The following is a 17,163-nucleotide window of genomic DNA, read 5'->3' as shown; positions in this document are numbered from 1 at the left end:
GGAGCAAGAACTCCAGATAGCTTTTGCACCTATTTATAACTGTGTGTTTGATCATCCTGCTATCGCTGATGATGATGATGTTTAGCTGTTAATATTTCATATGTTTGCTTGTTGGCAGTGAGTGTCAGCATCGTACAAGGCGAGGCCTCCCTTTCATGCTGCACCCGCTCTTACAAAGTGAATAAAACATTAGCATGTGTGAGCTCCCAGAGCGCGCTGAGAATGCACAGTTGTGTGGCATTTTGGCTCCGGCAGGCGATCAGAAAAAAAAGAAAACAACACTAAATGCCATGGGTGGTGATGCTCTAAAGTTCCCACTGCAGCATTGTTTTCTTACCCTGGGGGCAGAGTGACTCCAACACTGCTGAAGTTTTATGGCAGAGGAGGGGGCAGATTTCTGGATCTGAGTTATAGCAGCCAGGCGATCTCAGAGGCATTGTAAATTTGACGAGAAGGGGGAGAACTCTGGAACAAATGGGATCTTTTTCAATCTTAGGATTTACTGAGATGGTGATAACACACTTCAGGTGAGGAGAGTTGTTGTTGGAGGAGCCCATTTTCAGACTGAAGTTTGAGTGTTTTAGAGCAACACATGAGCCAAGACTCAGATGTTCAGCTTCAGGATACACAGCCCCTTCTGTAGTTCTGAAGACGCCTCCTTGAAAAAACGATTTTCTCTTCCTGTAAAGTGAGGTCAAAGGTCAAGTTGGGATACACAATTCAATGTCTATAACCACTTATTGGCATAAAAGCTAGTGTTCATAACATACTTTGTCAAATACGGAAAATCAAGATACTGAGAAGGCAGCACAACTTCAAAGACCCAATCAAGGCCACATCTAGAAAAACAGTATCACAACAAGGTGAGGCAACAGGAAAAAAGATGAAAAACACAGCAGGTGTTTGACAAAGCAGTGACAGAAGAAAAACAGGCAAATTAGAAAAATAATTATTTGTGTAAAAACGGAATTAACAAATACAAAGAAAGAGAGAAGAAGCACCAAAAGAGGACATCACCAAAGCAGGTCTATAAAAAGGCTTTAAGAAGTGATTTACAAGATGTCACTGTTTCTTCAAGCTTTATCTCCTCTGGCAGTTCGTTTCAAAGTACGGGGGCCCTGATGGCAAAAACACAGTCACCTTTAGGCTCAAGCCTTCAGATTTTAAACAAGAAAAAAGGCTCTACCTGAGGATCAAAGACTGTCGACTGGCTTTTATTGTGTGAACAAGAGGATGTTCTGACTTTTTTCTTATATCTCTCCAATGCTGACTCTGATAGCTGGATTTGGATATTAGCTAGTAACAAGTACCCCTCTGTTACCAGAGAAATAAAAATACACATAAATCTGATGGTAACTGCAGACTGCACAAAAAGACAGAGGACATAAAGCCCAAAGGTTCAGACCTCCTTCTACTGACTGGTTGCAGTATGTCCTGTCTTCTCTGTGTTAGTATCATAGACTGTAAAAACATGGACGTCATCTTGCTCAGCTCAAAATGAGGTCTCCACAAAAACTGCTCCGCCTGTTGGCTGGCTGCAGTATAGGTAAAAAAAAATCTGCCTCTCTAGTCATTCCAGATGGGCTGTGGTCAGACTTTAAAAAATGAATACACCTCGTAGAAATGTTTCTCACGTCCAATTGTTGTGGTGATTTGAAGATATCATTCGGCCACCTTGTATTCAAGTCCTCTTTTTTTCTGAAAAGTTTCGTTTTCATTGGTTATAAGAGGTTAAAAACAAGGCTTTACGTCATGTTTAACGATGATTGACAGCTGGCATTCTTGTGTATTTTTTTGCGGGGATTGTAAAATATGTTGGGGAGGTAGAGCCAGAAAGTGATGAGACTCATGAAAGAAAAAGAAAATTATCTTTGTCACCTGGCTCCACTGAGATTCTCCCAGAATCCCTCACAGTCTTTACTGCGCAGACTGCTACCAATGGCTGCGCCTGTGACAGGGAATTTTGGATTCAAAATGTACAATGGTAAAAGTCAGAGCCACGCTGTCCACTCTATATACTGTCTATGGTTAGTATATAGACACAAGTCAAACTATATTTAAATGCATGTTTCAAATGTCTACAAAATATGGTGACTGCCAGGATTGACAGCCCTGTTGACAAATGTAGCTCAGGCAGTGGGCAGTCCAGAATAGAGGTGGAAAACCAAAAAGGATCATGAAATTATAGAAACAGACCTGTAGAAGAAGATTGGTTTAGTGTGACTGCACTGATCTTGGGGGACTTTGTTGGGGTAAGAGGAAGAGACTGTGGCATTAATACCACAGTATGGCTTACAGTTAATCCTTATTGCACAGACTTTTTTAGCCCCAAATGCATAAAATGTCAGCACTTGTCCTAGATACATTTTGGCTTCACTTTTCTACCCAGAATGAAGTAAGGGGGTGTCATCCATCTATTAATAGAGTAAATTAGGGAAACAAATGAATTCCTGTCATGACGTTTCGACTGTTCTAACACTTTCTGGTACCACTGTACAGTTACTTTATGTTATTGTCACCTGAAAGCCGGTGATTTTCTGAGGGTAACTTGTTTTGGTATTAGATGAGTGGATTGACTTTAGATATTTGTAATTTCATGCAGTGTCATAAGAATACAGGTGTCTAAACTGTAACTCTTAGGAAAGGAAAGTCAAAAGTAAGGTAGGGATAGAGTTTAGTGCTCTAAAGCTGCTAGTTCAGCATCTTGCAGCGTATAGCTTCAGCAGGGTGAAATCCAGCTTACACAGGGCTTTGGACCCGGCTTGTACAGATGCAGTATGGCCACCCTGCTGCCCCTGCATGCGCCGTGTGAGGTGAAGCCTGTTTTAAAGGAGCATCAGCTCAGACCTGTGGTTAGCTGAGGATGAGCGGTTCTGTCTCACTGTTGCCTCTGGGCACCAGGACGGGAGAGGGAATGAGGTGACGCAGCGGATCAGACACCCAGGGGACGACTGGATCAGCAGCATGTAGTCCAGGAGTGTTCAGTCAGCTGTGTGCCCCAGAGGGCCGAGTGTAGCCAAGCAAAGACAACAGCCGCTGATTTCCCTGATTAGTTCCTCCTCTCTGGCTCAAGTCGTGCACATCGGTAAAACAGCCTTTTTCACAGTCATAAATTTAGCCACGACAACTGAAGTTATTACCTGCTGCTGCTCATGTCCTCACATAAAGGAACTGAGGACCAGTAATGTTTTCCTAACGTTTGTCTGTATTTAAAGCGTTCAGTCAATTTGCATTTGCTTTCTGCATAAATATTACTCATTAAATATAATGCAGAGGTTAATTTGATCTCCATTGTCAAAACAAAATTGAGGCAGCCACTTATTTCTTTTAAAAGGGACAAAAGTGTTTATTTTATGCACCACTTATAATCTGTTTATTCAAAGCTTTCACATCATGGTGTTATCTGTCAATCAAAGAGTTCTGCTTTAAACACAGGCTTTCACAATGCATGGTCACTGCTATTCACCGTTAAGAATTACAACAAAACATTAGTTAATACAATTAATTAAAGCTTTGTTGATCAGGTCTTTTTTTATTTCTTTCACTGAGCTTGCATCCTTGTCTAATTATTGTCCCAGAGTGAGCTGTAAGCAGGTTTGAAGCTTCAAAACTGAGCAGTTCTTTAAAACCAGTAAAAAAAATTCACAATATACAGCTCATAGAAATATTTATATTAGTATAGTTTTCAATTTTGAGCACCTACTGTATCTTCACAGCCTCCTTATGATGCATGTAGCACATGCTATTTCTTAATGGTGGATCAGGAAGGGTTATTAACCCTTGCATTCATGCTTTTTTAAACAATTGTGTTAGCCATGATGTGTATTATTATTGAGGAATTGCCTTAATCTTTATGTAAGTGTTGCGTGAGTTAAAAAGAAGCTCTAAGCTACTTCTGTTACTGTTGCTACTTATTTAATTAAGACACTATGTTAACCTGTATGGTATGGAAGTGCTAGCTAGTATTTCTGTTAGCGAGCCAAGCTAGCATCTCCCTTCTCCTCAGGTGTTAGCTAACAGTGAGCTAACCTAGATTTGATTACACACAGCTACTTGAGTAATAAAAACAAATTGGTTGAAACTATAGGCTGCATAAAAAGAGGACAGGTTTAACTTATTTCTTACTGTATAGACACAAGATTGGTATCAGTTACCTTATCTTGCTCTTAACAAGAAGCCACATAAGAATTTACCCTAAAATGTCAAACTAGTTTTCAAAGCTATTGTTCCCTCTTTATTAAGTGTTGCTGATTTTTGTATGGACCTGTCAGTTTTGACATTATTGTGAAGGGAAACAAAGAGAACAAAAGGTTTCATAAATAGTTGATCACTTTACATCAAAAGCATGTTGTCAACTCTTGTCATCTTGTTTTCATTTACACACACAGCGCGCCTCATTTGCATAGAAACAAAGAGCCAGCAAGTTTTACTACTAACTTTCAGCTTCTCCAGTGACTTTAGAGTAAACATGTCCATTTAAAGCAATAAGGACAGATTACGCTCTAATTCCTCTTAACTCTCCTCAAAATGCAGCTAGAGATTATATATTTAATAATGTGTGTGAGTTAGAGCTGCTACTTTTTTACTATTGGTTAATATAGGGAGTAACAAGATTGTTTCTGTTTATTTCACATTTTTTTTATTTAATATTGAGTTTATGATTTTGTATGTTTATAAACTTTGCTTTCAGACATTATAGTGAGCCTTTTGGGTGCTGTTTTTAGACTAAGTGATAAAATTAATCATCTGGAATAATCTAAAAAAGAATCAAAATGACAATCTCACTATGACGTTAATGTTTGCTGTCGCTCTATTCTCCGTTTAAGAAGTGAGAAAGAATTTTTCAGTTAACAGGTGAAGATCCTTCAACAACTTCCACCTAGTTACCATTCGGATAAATGTGAATTGGTTATTTTAGCCCTGGTTTGATTCAGTGATCACAAGGTTTTATTGCTGCAACAAAATACTCTCATGTTGGTTTTTCTTAAGGACAAAAAGCTCTGACACGAAACGCAGCTTAGCTGAGTACCTACAGATGGTCAAGTGATTGTGTCACTCAGACATCTTCTTTATTGACACACAAGAGCTGAAGACATGCTGTAACGGCAATATCCTTAAAGCACATCCTGGACCTGCATTCTTCTTATCACACAACAGAACAAAGCTGTGATTCTTGGAAAGAGTGCTGCTGTTGTTCCACAGAAACATGCTATTTGTTTACCCTCTCACACCCTCCTCGAGCGCCGTTATCAACGACTCGCGAGCAAATGGTGCACAGCAGGCATCGTGTCATTGAGTCTCCGTGAAGAAAGTGTAATTGTTGCAGTAATTATGTGCTAACAACAACAGAACAATGGGAGTTGACGCGGCCGCAGCTGCATGTTGAGAAATCCAGAGATGGGTGGCTTCCTCTGAAGGGTGCAAAATAAAACTCCCTAGACCACCTCTCAGGTGACGACTGATTGACAGCATGACAACAGCGCTCATTGATCCCGCTGCTGTTTTATTCCTCTTCCTCCTCTGATTTCTGCTCAGCTCTCACCTCCTCGCAAAGTCGTAAACAGCTGGGGAAAGAAAGCAACTCTTCACATCACCCTTTTACTGGGATATGACAAATCTGAGCTAAAAGGCGTCACACTTGGGTGTTCAGGGTGAACACCTCCCCTCCAAACAGGATAAAATAAATTTCCCTGCGCTTGTTTGACCTCTCTGAAGTGCTGCTTTTTAATGGAAAACTTCACACTGAAGGCATCTCGGAGGAGGCTTTGTTCTTAGCCTCACAGATGAATATTGAAAGGAGTGCATTTGCAAACACACGGAGAGAAAAAGAATTAATTAGGTGGAATCACAGATATGCTGTGATTGTCTGTGCTTTCAAAAACTTGAGTGCATGTGGGTGCTGAGGTTTTAAAAAAGGAGGGAGAGAAAGTTTTACCTGCACCTTTTGTCAAGCAGAGGGGATTTCTGTGCTCCTTAATGCAACAAACTCACCTCTTCACACCTTTTGTTTCAGCTTTGTCAACCTTCCTCCCACTCTTTTTTTCTCCTTTGCAGAAACCCTTATGGACAGTCGGTGGGCAACCACAGAGCTGGCATGGACCACATTCCCAGAGAGTGGGGTGAGTACGTGCGTGCGTGTGTGTTTGCTTTTTTATGTGTGTTCCCGTTTTTTCTCCCTTTAACAACATTTGTTCCATTTGCTTGTTAATAGAGCCCAGTCTGACTCGAACAGAACACCACCCACTGTTTTATATCTTTGTTTTTGCTGTGTGTGTTTGCTTTCCTGGATACTTAAAAAAACAGATGAGCAACACACATTGGGTAGAAGGAATCAAGGATCTTCAGTATTTAGCAAATGGTAAAAGCTTGACAACACATAAAGTAGTTAAACAAATGAGCAAGCATGCGGATACTTAAAGCAGATCCCCACAGTGTGTGAGGACTTTTAGGTAGGCTGTACGCTGCATGTCTCCACAGGATAGAGAGCCTGATAATTGAAAGCATGTGTCCGTGTCGTCTATATTAAGGCCCCAAGAGCGCATTACGGGCAGAAATTAAGGTTTTCAGTTGATCCCTCCTGTAGGAATGGTGAAAAAATAAAACAACATGAATTTGACCCCGGGGCTAACAGCCTGACAGACCTCCCCCACTCCCGGCCAGTGTAATTTGTCTTCGCTACGTGAGCGCAAAGTCAGTCAATGGAAATGGTGGGTTTCCATGGAAACGATCTCCGGCAGCCCTCCTCCTCCCTTTTCTTCCAACGAGGGCCGGCTCTGAATGTCCTAGCATCCATGAAGTCATATGTCACGACTGGGTGAGGCAGCCCCTCTCCTCGCTGCTCTGACAGGCCCATACGTTCGGAGGACGGCAATTATCATATTTGTCAGGTAGTGCATCAACGTGTTGCTGGTGATTTATGGCGCCTAATGCTGACTCTTGGGCTCATCGTTTGGGAATAAATTGCACAGGAGATCGCAGACGTGAGATGAGTTATGCATTATTTTCTTCCAGTTGAAATAATCAATTTCTGGGAAGCTCATTTGTTATGGAAACGAAGCATTCAGTCCAGGAGGGAATTAGGGGAAAAAATCAAAAAAGATTGACTTCTCACAAGGTTATTTCCTAATGGACTAAATTTATTGACCAATGAAGTCATTTATCATATCCTGTTAGGTTAGCAGCAACATACAAAGAGTGCTGTTAACCACATTCAAAGCTTTCTTCAAACTTTAGTTAAATGAACACAGGCAGAAGATATGAGTGTACTATGCATGTCTTTAAACAGAAAAAAAAAATCAGCTGGGATGCAAATATCTGCTCTCAGGCTATGAGTAGGCATGAGAATATATGTAAAATATATTTCCCATGTAACCTAAAGTGCTCATGAGTGCTGCCACAGTACAGTCACACTGACAGCACTGCATTTAGATAGACATTTAATAAACAAATCACTGTTTGCATAATAGATATAAGAGAAAATGCCCAGTTTTATGCCCTCATCCTCGTCAGTGCAGAGAACAAATTCATTCGTAATAGAAACCAAATCTCCTCTCCAAGCAATTTCCAATGCACTGCAGCAGTTGCAGAGATGTATATGTATCCTATATGTGTGTGTGTGTCCACAGTGTATCAAGCACTGAACTTGCACCAACACATCTGGGATGAGCTCATACCTGCAGACTTCTCTCCATCTCCAAACCTCCAGCTCGTGATCAGCATCAGAACTGTTCGTCAAACAGGCGTAAAGCGTGAAATGCGTCTTAATGGGAAAATGCTTTCTATTAATAGTTGGTAATGATCGGGATTTTTGAATGATTCATGCAATTAGAAGCATTTAAGCTGCAAATTATTCCTCACAGGCCACATGTACACAATAAACACTGTGGGTTGTGTGCTGCATTTTGATATTCTGCTCGTGTCACTTCACTTGTTTGCTGTTTTGAATGCCCCCTATGCTTGAACGGGTTTGTATTAGGATGCACCACGTTTAACATTACCCATTATTAATTAACAACATATTGGATAAGTGGGGTTCTGCTGTAGCTCAAAGGCTGCTGAATAGGAAGTATCATTGTTGTTTAATAAAGGAAACACATTTGATAATCATTAAAATTAGCCTGAATTTAGAGGCTGGAAGATACGATAGGACTCTGTTTCCTCCCAAATACTGATTGTGATACCTAGATTTGAGTGCTTACGTCCTGGCTGTTAAAGAAAAAAAACAGTTACTGCTGATGTTTTACTTATTTAACCGAGTTAACCGTGTTAGTCTTTTTTAAACTGTGCTTTTTGTTTTTATTTTATTGTGCTCATTGTTTCTTTGTTTGTGTTTTATTTGTGCTGAATGCTTGTAAAGCACTTTGTAAACTTTGTTTTAAAAAGTGCTATACAAATAATAAAATTATTATTATTATTATTATTATTATTAAAACTCTGGTACCAAACTGATTTTTTTACTGAAATTTTTACTTAAATTATTTTTTGAAGGGCTTTAACGGAAAACTGAAAGGAGATTACTCTGTTAGCTGGAAAAAGAAAACTCATTTCAGACAGTTATCTGAATTGGTATCTGCCAACTGTTATCAGTATGGACATGCTATCTCTATCTGTATCTGTACTGGTTTTGGCATAACTAATGGTTCTGGTATCAGTATCTAGGCAAGGCAAGGTAAGTTTATTTAAATAGCACATTTCAGCATGGCAATTCAAAGTGCTTTACAGACAGAACAAATTATAGAAAACAATTAAAATTCAATTGAAAAGCAGATTAAAATTAAAAAGATACAATAAAACAATAAGATTGAAAAAAAAGTTAAAACATATTTTTAAAACAGATTTTAAGATAAAATTGTCAGTGCAGAATTCAAGTGAAGATATTAAAATTGATTGTTAAAATGCTCTAATAAAAGGCAACTGTGAAAAGGTGAGTCTTCATCCTGGATTTAAATGAGCTCAGAGTTTCAGCAGACCTGATATTTTCTGGCAGCTTGTTTCAGATATTTGGAGCATAGAAGCTGAATGCTGCCTGGTTCTGGCTCTGGGGACTAAAAGCAGACCTGATCCAGATGACCCAAGTGGTCTTGATGGTTCATACGGGATCAAAAGATCATTGGTGTATTTTGGCCCTAGTCCATTCAGAGCTTTGTAAACCAACAGGAGTGTTTTAAACTCTGTCCTCTTACAAACAGGAAGCCAGTGTAAAGACCTCAGAACTGGACTGATGTGATCCACTTTCTTGGTCTTGGTGAGGACTCGAGCAGCAGCGTTCTGAACCAGCTGCAGCTGTCTGACTGATTTTTTAGGGAGACCTGTAAAGCCGCTGTTACAGTAATCAAGCCTACTGAAGATATCTACTGATATTGGTACCAGTATCAGTAATAGTATCTCTATCAGTAACCCTACTGGTATTGAAAACATCATTGACCCCTGTATTGATTTCTTTACTAGTAGTTAGGGATGGGTACCTTACACATGTGAAACAATACAGTACCTGGAAATCAGTACCGGTACTAATACTTTTTTGTGTTTATGTGGTAAAAAATATAAATTTGTTCAATAATAAAACAAAAAAATTCAACTTAACATATTTATTCTTCAACATATAAACCTGCAATGCTGTGTTCATGTACACCATGAAAAAATCGCCCACTCTTCCACTCCCTCATAGTCAAAAGGATGCATTTAGGTTCCTAAACATAGCACCTTTTAGTTTTACGTGAAACGGTACCCGGTACTTATGACAGAATTTGGTCGGTACCTATAAAGTACCTAATTCCATACCCATCCCTACTAGTAATGGTATAACTATTGGTACTGGTATCTGTATCAGTATCTGTCTTGGTATGGCTTTTGATACTGGACCAAGTATCTTCACTGGTAATGGTACCAGTATCAGTACCAGTATATGTACCAGTGTCTTCAACTTATACCAATACCAGTACTTAAATTGATACAAACACCAGTGATGCTGATACAAGAACTGCTTCTGATACCAGTACCAATATTGTATTGCATTGAAGAGTCTAGCACCCCTATTGTTACTGGTACAGGTTTTGATACTGGTAGAATTGTTACTACATGTTGGTACTGATATTGGCCCTCTGTTATGATCATTAAGATCTCTGTTGGTATCTCCGGTACCTGCTGTCCGCTGAGCCTTTGTCACAGTGTCTGTTTGTTGTCTCTACAGTGGGAGGAAGTGAGCGGCTATGACGACTCCATGAGCCCTATCAGGACCTATCAGGTGTGTAATGTCCGACAACCCAACCAGAACAACTGGCTCAGGACGGACTTTATCCCTCGCAAGGGTGTGCTGCGAGTCTATGTGGAGCTAAAGTTTTCAGTGCGTGACTGTGCCAGCATCCCCAACATCCCTGGGTCCTGCAAAGAGACCTTTAATCTGTTTTATTACGAGTCCGAAGGAGACGTGGCGACAGACACAAGCCCACTGTGGAGGGAGAACCCTTACGTGAAGGTAGACACCATAGCCCCAGATGAAAGTTTCTCTCTGCTGGAGGCGGGAAGGATCAACACCAAAGTACGCAGCTTTGGCCCTCTCTCGAAGGCTGGATTTTACCTGGCGTTTCAGGATCTGGGCGCCTGCATGTCGCTCATCTCTGTCAGGGTTTTCTTTAAAAAGTGCTCTACCACTATTGCCAATTTCGCCGTCTTCCCTGAGACTGCTACAGGGGCAGAAGCCACCTCCTTAGTGATCGCTCCTGGTGCCTGTGTGACCAACGCCATGGAGGTTTCCGTGCCTCTGAAGCTCTACTGCAACGGGGACGGCGAGTGGATGGTTCCTGTGGGCTCGTGCACCTGCGTCGCCGGCTTTGAACCTTCTGCAGACGACATGCAGTGCCAGGGTACGTGTGGTTAACAGACATTTGGACTTTTATTTAACCAAACCTCCTTTATATGCTCTGTGCAAGTCACCTCAGTGTGTGCCCTCTTCTCTGCATTTATTGTGTGGCTCCTGAAAAGGGGGGTGAAGGAGGGTGGAGGAGAGTATGAATTAATGAGGTGTTGCAGAGAGGAGCAGCATACAAATATTGTGAGAGCAGTATGGGAGGGAGGGGGAGAGGGAGGGAGGGAGATAGTGGGAGGGCACAAAGAGGAGAGCCAGAGAGGAAAATGCAGATAATAGCAGGAAAAGGGAATTCAGAGAAGAAGATTTTAACAGGGAGGGAGATAGTGTGAGGTAAAAGGTGTGAAACGCTAAAGATGGGATGGGAACAGCAGCCAAGAGGAGAAGAATGAAAAGGGAGGGGGAGGGGCTGCTGCAGACAGACAAGTAAAGCCTCCTCTCACCTGGGCGTGAGAAATATTGTCGAACACGCGCCGGAGAGCTCATTCGTTGCCATTTGGCGGCTCAAGGTTAAAAGCTTGCCGCCAAAGCCTGATAAAAAGCTCTCCAGGGCTTCAGCGAGCCACTGCGATGAGGAAGTGTAATTTCCTCAGCGGCCTCCCGTTAGTTAATCTACAGGCGGCCACACTCATTAACACCATTCAGACCAACGTGAGCCAACACTGCCACGCTAACATTAATCACTCAGACGTTGAATTTCTTACCTCGAGTCTCGCCGCGCTTGCAGCCAGCAATACACAAGATGAAGAGAGGGTGAGGAAAAAGGAGGGAAGAAGAGGAGAGGTGGGGAAGGAAGCGAAGAAAAGGAGGAGAGGAAGACATTTGTGTCTCAAAAAATGGGGGAGTAATAGCGTGGTGCAAAGAGGATCTGTGCCAGATAACGTGTGAATTGTGCAGCCTTTTAAAAAAGCAGCGAGAAACAAACAAATAAAAGAAGAAGATGATGATGCACTGTGTACGAGAAGGGGAGTAAATTAGATCAGAGAGGGCACAGCCTAAAGGTCTCTGCGAGTTATAAAAGAAAAAAAATGAAGCATCCTCGTCTGATCGTCTTTGTCTTTTTATTGCTCAGTTTTAGAGCCACAATGTGGAGCCATTAGCTGTGCAGATTTTTCTAAAAGTGTCATTGTCGGGAGTTCAAACAGAAAGACCACTTAGGCTAACTAGTTAATCGCCCCCCCTCCTTTATGCCCCCCCTTCCCTCACTGCTGGATTTGAGGAGCCCTCATGCTGACAGGACAGATGTTTGCCAGAGACCCTGGTTTTTACAGCACCAGTTAGGAATGTGGCAAACAGTAAAACATGGGGCTCTGGAGGCAGATATACCCAGGCCTTTTTGCTGCTAATCCCCTTTATCTGAATCCGTCTTTAGTCTGGGCTTATGCTGGTTTATCCTTAAGACTCGATATCAGGCAACCTTCAGCGTGACACTTTTGGAATTCAAATTAATCGCTTGGACACATCGTGCGAGATTACCATACACTTTGTATATATTTTCCTAACTACTCTCCTCAGCTAATTCGCGTCTGCTCTGATGCCCCTTCATTTGACTTGATTTATTGGCTTATTATGAAGCCGTTCTGCATGCATGTGGACGCCTTGTTTGTATGCAGCGCTGTGGTTTTGGACCCAACAGACGCTGATTGATGGGTTTGGGGTGTATCCCTCGTCTCAGAAAGCATTCTCCATCCCTGTTTGTCTGACAACAGCAATCTCCTGTCAACAGTCTATCTTCATCTTTATCCTCCTTCTCCTCCTCTTCAACATGAAACTTAGCTGTCAGCCCGACTCTCTTTTAGGAGAGATTAATGTCACCTGGAAGAGGGAGTGAGAATGAAGGAGCAGATGCAAATGTATAGATAAGACCTTATGCTGAAGCGTTCGCCACTCCTTACGTTTTATCTGTGTTTTCTGCATGAATATCGAGCATTGCAGGTACTTCAAAGGTACAGTTTTTGTTCAGTGCTGGATTCGACAGCCGCTTGTCTTTGAGATAAGTGACAGCGTACAGTTTGTTTTTGTTTTTCTCTTCTCATTGTCCCTTTTTATCTCCTCTCTCGCTCATGCAGCCTGCATCCCTGGGACCTTCAAATCCAAATTTGGGGAGGGCTCCTGCTCCCCCTGCCCGTCCAACAGCCGCACCAGTGCACGAGGAGCCAATATTTGTCCTTGCCACAGTGGTTTCTACCGGGCTGACAGCGACCCTCCTGACTCTGACTGCACCAGTAAGTCATCCTCCACTGGGCAGGATCACAAAAAGTTCTGGTCCCTGTTTCTAAAAAGTGAAGGAAACTCTGTAAAATATCAGAGCTGGCTTGAATCTACAATTATGTTGAAAACACTTGAAATGTTTGTCATAGCGAAATGAGCACAGCCTTGCTGTTTGTTCACATCTGGGCGGGTTGCTTGCTAAATAACAAATATTTAAATTCAAAGCAGATAGATATAAAAACAGACCTAACCATGTGGGATCACTTTCTGAGAACAATAACTTGAATTTGCAGGTTTCTTTGTTGGAATTTGAATTCATTGTTTTGCAGCACTTCACTTTCGGTTCACTCTTGCTGCTCTCATAAATAAGATGAATCGTGGCTGAAGCAAGCAGATGTTTTCAGCAAAAACTTGCTTAACCTCCTATCACCCAAGTTTTATACAAGCCAACTGGACTTTCTTTTGTTATTCCGTCTTTAAAAGAGTTAGAGGTTCTGCTCTGAAAACTCATCTTCTTCTCTTTCGTGAACCATTTGAATCCCTCCTATTTCCCAAATAGTTGACAGTTACAGTAATGAGAACAGCTTGCATCAATTATTGGAGGTGTGAAAAAAAATCAATATGACAACATATTGTGATAATCATATTGATATTTCAAATAGGGATGCACGATATTGGATTTTTGCAGATATCCGATATGCCGATATATCGAAACCCCTTTTGGCCGATACCAATACCGATAGTCACAAGTTTGTTTGTTTTTTTCACTGTAAAGAAAGCTAAGTCTGTCCTGTACTGGAATTTATATGTTACTCTTATTGTGACGGTCTTATTTGTTTAAGAAACACACATAAAACAAGACAAAAAACATTTGATTTTACCATAAATAAGAAATGTATTATTTTTTCAAACTCAAGACATTCAGTATTGAAATACAGAAAAATAATTTATTTAGATCACATGAGCTTTAAATGTACAATGCATTTTTAAACATAACCAAGTTGCACTTGATTATTTTAGAGCGACTGTAACAACCTGGTGACAGACACAGAGCTCTGCAGTGCAAATAAATGAAGTGCTACATTTTATTTAAGGAGCTTATTTTTCAGATGGAAAATAATAATAATCCCTACTGTATAGCACCTTATCGGCTGTGCCTATTGGCAGAAATTTTCATATCTGCCGATATCGATAAACGTGTTTTTAAGCTTTTATCAGCCGATACCGATATTGTGCCGATAATATCATGCATCCCTAATTTCAAACCTTAATAACAGTATTTTTGTTAGAATAAAAATATACATTTTAGCAGAGTTGGAAGTATAATACGACTTTCCACCTCTGCAGTGGTAGATGACACTGAAGAGTTTCTCTGCTGTATGTTGCCTATAAACTGTATTATAAATATAATCTCAATGTATGTTCAAAACTTGATGATATGGTTTTTGATGCTAGAGACATCAATGTTTTCTCTGTCTTTTTGGGTCAGTTGGTGTAAAATTATTTCAAGTTTAATTTTTACAGTGTAGTATACTGATTAAAACATAGTCATAGTAACTTGTTTAGGCAATATCAGATTTTTTTATGAGAAACTTTGGTTATCAATTTACATTTATCAGTTACATCAACTGACCATGTCCTTCAACCAATATTCTTTTTGCATTTTTAGTTTAATGTCACAGTAGTTTAAGTGACAAACTTGATGCGCTTTATGTTTTCAAGTAAAGTTTATATAGCACTGCATTTGACTTTCAGGATTTCAAAAATAAAAAGCAGAAAAGTTGTTTTCAATCAAATAGCTTTGGCTTAATTTTTCCTTTTATTTTTAAATAAGTGTGTAATTGACAAAAAAACATCTTTTTTTTTTCTTAGTTAGCTGTGTAGATTATCGCAATATATTACAATATTGTGATTTCGTTATACATTGTGATACTACCGTAACGTGACCCAAGTAAAGTGATGCTTATGCGAGGTTCTTGTCAATACTCATTACTTTTAATTAATACCTGACTGGAAGGTTGTTGCATGTGGATTTCTAAACAGTACCTTGATATAACAGGTATCACTGTAAAGTAAAGCAGGGATACACAATATATCGGTATCAGTATTGTTATTGGCTGATGTTGGTCTTTTTTTTTTACATATCGGCATCAGCTGATGTGTAAAAGTGGGCCGATATTTACTCATTAGCTGCCAGCCATTTTCAGAGCATCTTAAACGATCTTTCAGGACTCAAATAATGTTGTTTTCTCTGACTATGTAAACAACAAAAACTAAATAAGAAGAGTGGACAGGGAAAACAAGTTTGAAAATAAAGGGGGATGTTGAAAAATTCAGTTTGCAGGATTTTCAGTGTGTTCACAATTTGATCATCTCAGATTTTTTTCTTTATGTAACCAATATTGATATTGGTAAATATCGGTTATCGGTCATAGCAGCAATATTAATATCAGATATCGATATTGGCCAAAATGTTCATATCTGTGCATCCCTACTGTAGAGTTGGTCTTTTCTTAACTTTGAAGTACAGTTTGATTTCTCACAAACTCAAACTTGAGGAGTTACTGTAATTTCAGGAGCACTTGTGAAACAGAAGCACCAGTGCTCCGTTGGGTTTTAAAGCGTTAACAGCAAACAGCAGACTGACACAGTTATCAGCTTGTAAACATTTTGGAGCTTTCAGCAGCTAAAGAGCCATATTCCTCTCATAGGAGCAGGTAGAGACTAAGAACAGAGATAAAAGAGGGTGTAGGACTTCTCAGTGAGCTCCAACGTTAAAAAATCAGGTCTGCTAAACCTGCTGTGGGACACTGATTTCTGACATTCCCTGTTTGATGATTTTGATAAAATATTTGAGGTTTTTGGGCTTTGGTGGATGGAAATGTTTGTGTGACTAAACCTTTTTAACCCAGTAGTTGAAATCCTGTCTCTGTAAAGACATATTGAAACAGACGTCAGTATAGACACAAGTATTGTGCTACATATGGATGGAGTCTGATGCATGAAAGATGCTTAAACATTTAAGTTCAACCTGAGATTTGCATTACATTTTTGTGTTAAAATCATGTCCTTTTACAGAAAAAAAAGTGCTTCCTGGGCTTCCAAGTTGGAATCTAAAATGTTTCTGAGTATCTGATGAATAACTAAAGCTAAAATCTGGTGACATGTTTCTGTTGTGTTCGTAACTTGGTTACAGCCCCTAAGTGGCCTGGAAAAATTGCGATTTAAAATTGTCCTCTAGCTGTTGGACTGGAGCAATAACAATTCTTTGAATACTAATTAAAATACTTAAACGACTTCACAGTTAACCAACTGGGGCCCAAACACTGTTAGTCAGTGCTCTTTGCCTTTAATCCCATCTGTGATTTGAGCTCCCACTTTTCAAGTGAAACACAAACTTCACAACATAATTAGTCCTCCCAAATGTTCAATCTTATGAAGGGACAGATGTCTCAAATGTCACATCTCCAGCTTTGTAAGCGCTTGTGGAAAAACAGGAAAACACCTCTTGTATCCATATTTGGAAGCTGATAAAATCAACACATTTTGTTTACGATGCTCGCCTTTAAAGGCAGAGGCTATAACATTGTTCAAAACAAACAGTTTTATCCTCTCCATTAAAATGTACGGCTATGCACCTTCACATCAGATGATATGCCGTCACAAGCTGCTGTAAGGACTTCATCTGTAAGTCAAAATCCAGACATTTCCACTGAGTCATGTCTGAAACTGACCACAGCATGCGTGTTTGTTCTGCATGTCCAGGCCTCAGAGAGGAGTCCTGATGGAGAGCGACATGTGCTGCCTTGACCGTGTAAAATCACCCCCCAGGGGCCTTTCGCCGCGTTAAATGACACACACGGACCGCAACTGTCTTCCCCAGATCCTTGTCACAGGAACACTGTGGACACTGACCAGCGCACACAGACAGGCGGGCAGGGACACAAGCAGCACCTCCAAACAAACACACACACTAACACAAACACACAGGCAATGACAGCTCCGTCCCTGCGGTCTGTCAGAATTTGTGCCAGGCAGCCTGTGCTTTGTGTTTGGAGCGCTGTGTTGCACAAGAGCGGCTCAGCCAG

The 17,163-nt window shown here is 40.5% G+C and overlaps 1 protein-coding gene across 1 annotated transcript in view; it reads left to right on the top strand.

Annotated features, from left to right (window-relative positions):
• Positions 1 to 17,163, top strand: part of ephb3a (eph receptor B3a) — a 46,892-nt gene that overhangs the window by 2,328 nt on the left and 27,401 nt on the right. Inside the window, exons 2-4 of the mRNA XM_074688296.1 lie at positions 6,055 to 6,119; positions 10,190 to 10,862; positions 12,934 to 13,089. Of these exons, the coding sequence (XP_074544397.1) occupies positions 6,055 to 6,119; positions 10,190 to 10,862; positions 12,934 to 13,089 (894 nt within the window). The remainder of the gene's footprint in view (positions 1 to 6,054; positions 6,120 to 10,189; positions 10,863 to 12,933; positions 13,090 to 17,163) is intronic.

This window comes from Halichoeres trimaculatus, unplaced genomic scaffold (assembly GCF_033239565.1).
Source record: "Halichoeres trimaculatus isolate MK-OKI-2021-1 unplaced genomic scaffold, fHalTri1.1 fHalTri1_scaffold_15, whole genome shotgun sequence".
Classification (NCBI taxonomy): domain Eukaryota; kingdom Metazoa; phylum Chordata; class Actinopteri; order Labriformes; family Labridae; genus Halichoeres; species Halichoeres trimaculatus.
Note: the sequence above shows the minus strand (reverse complement) of the source record. Positions and strands in the feature narration are given on the sequence as shown.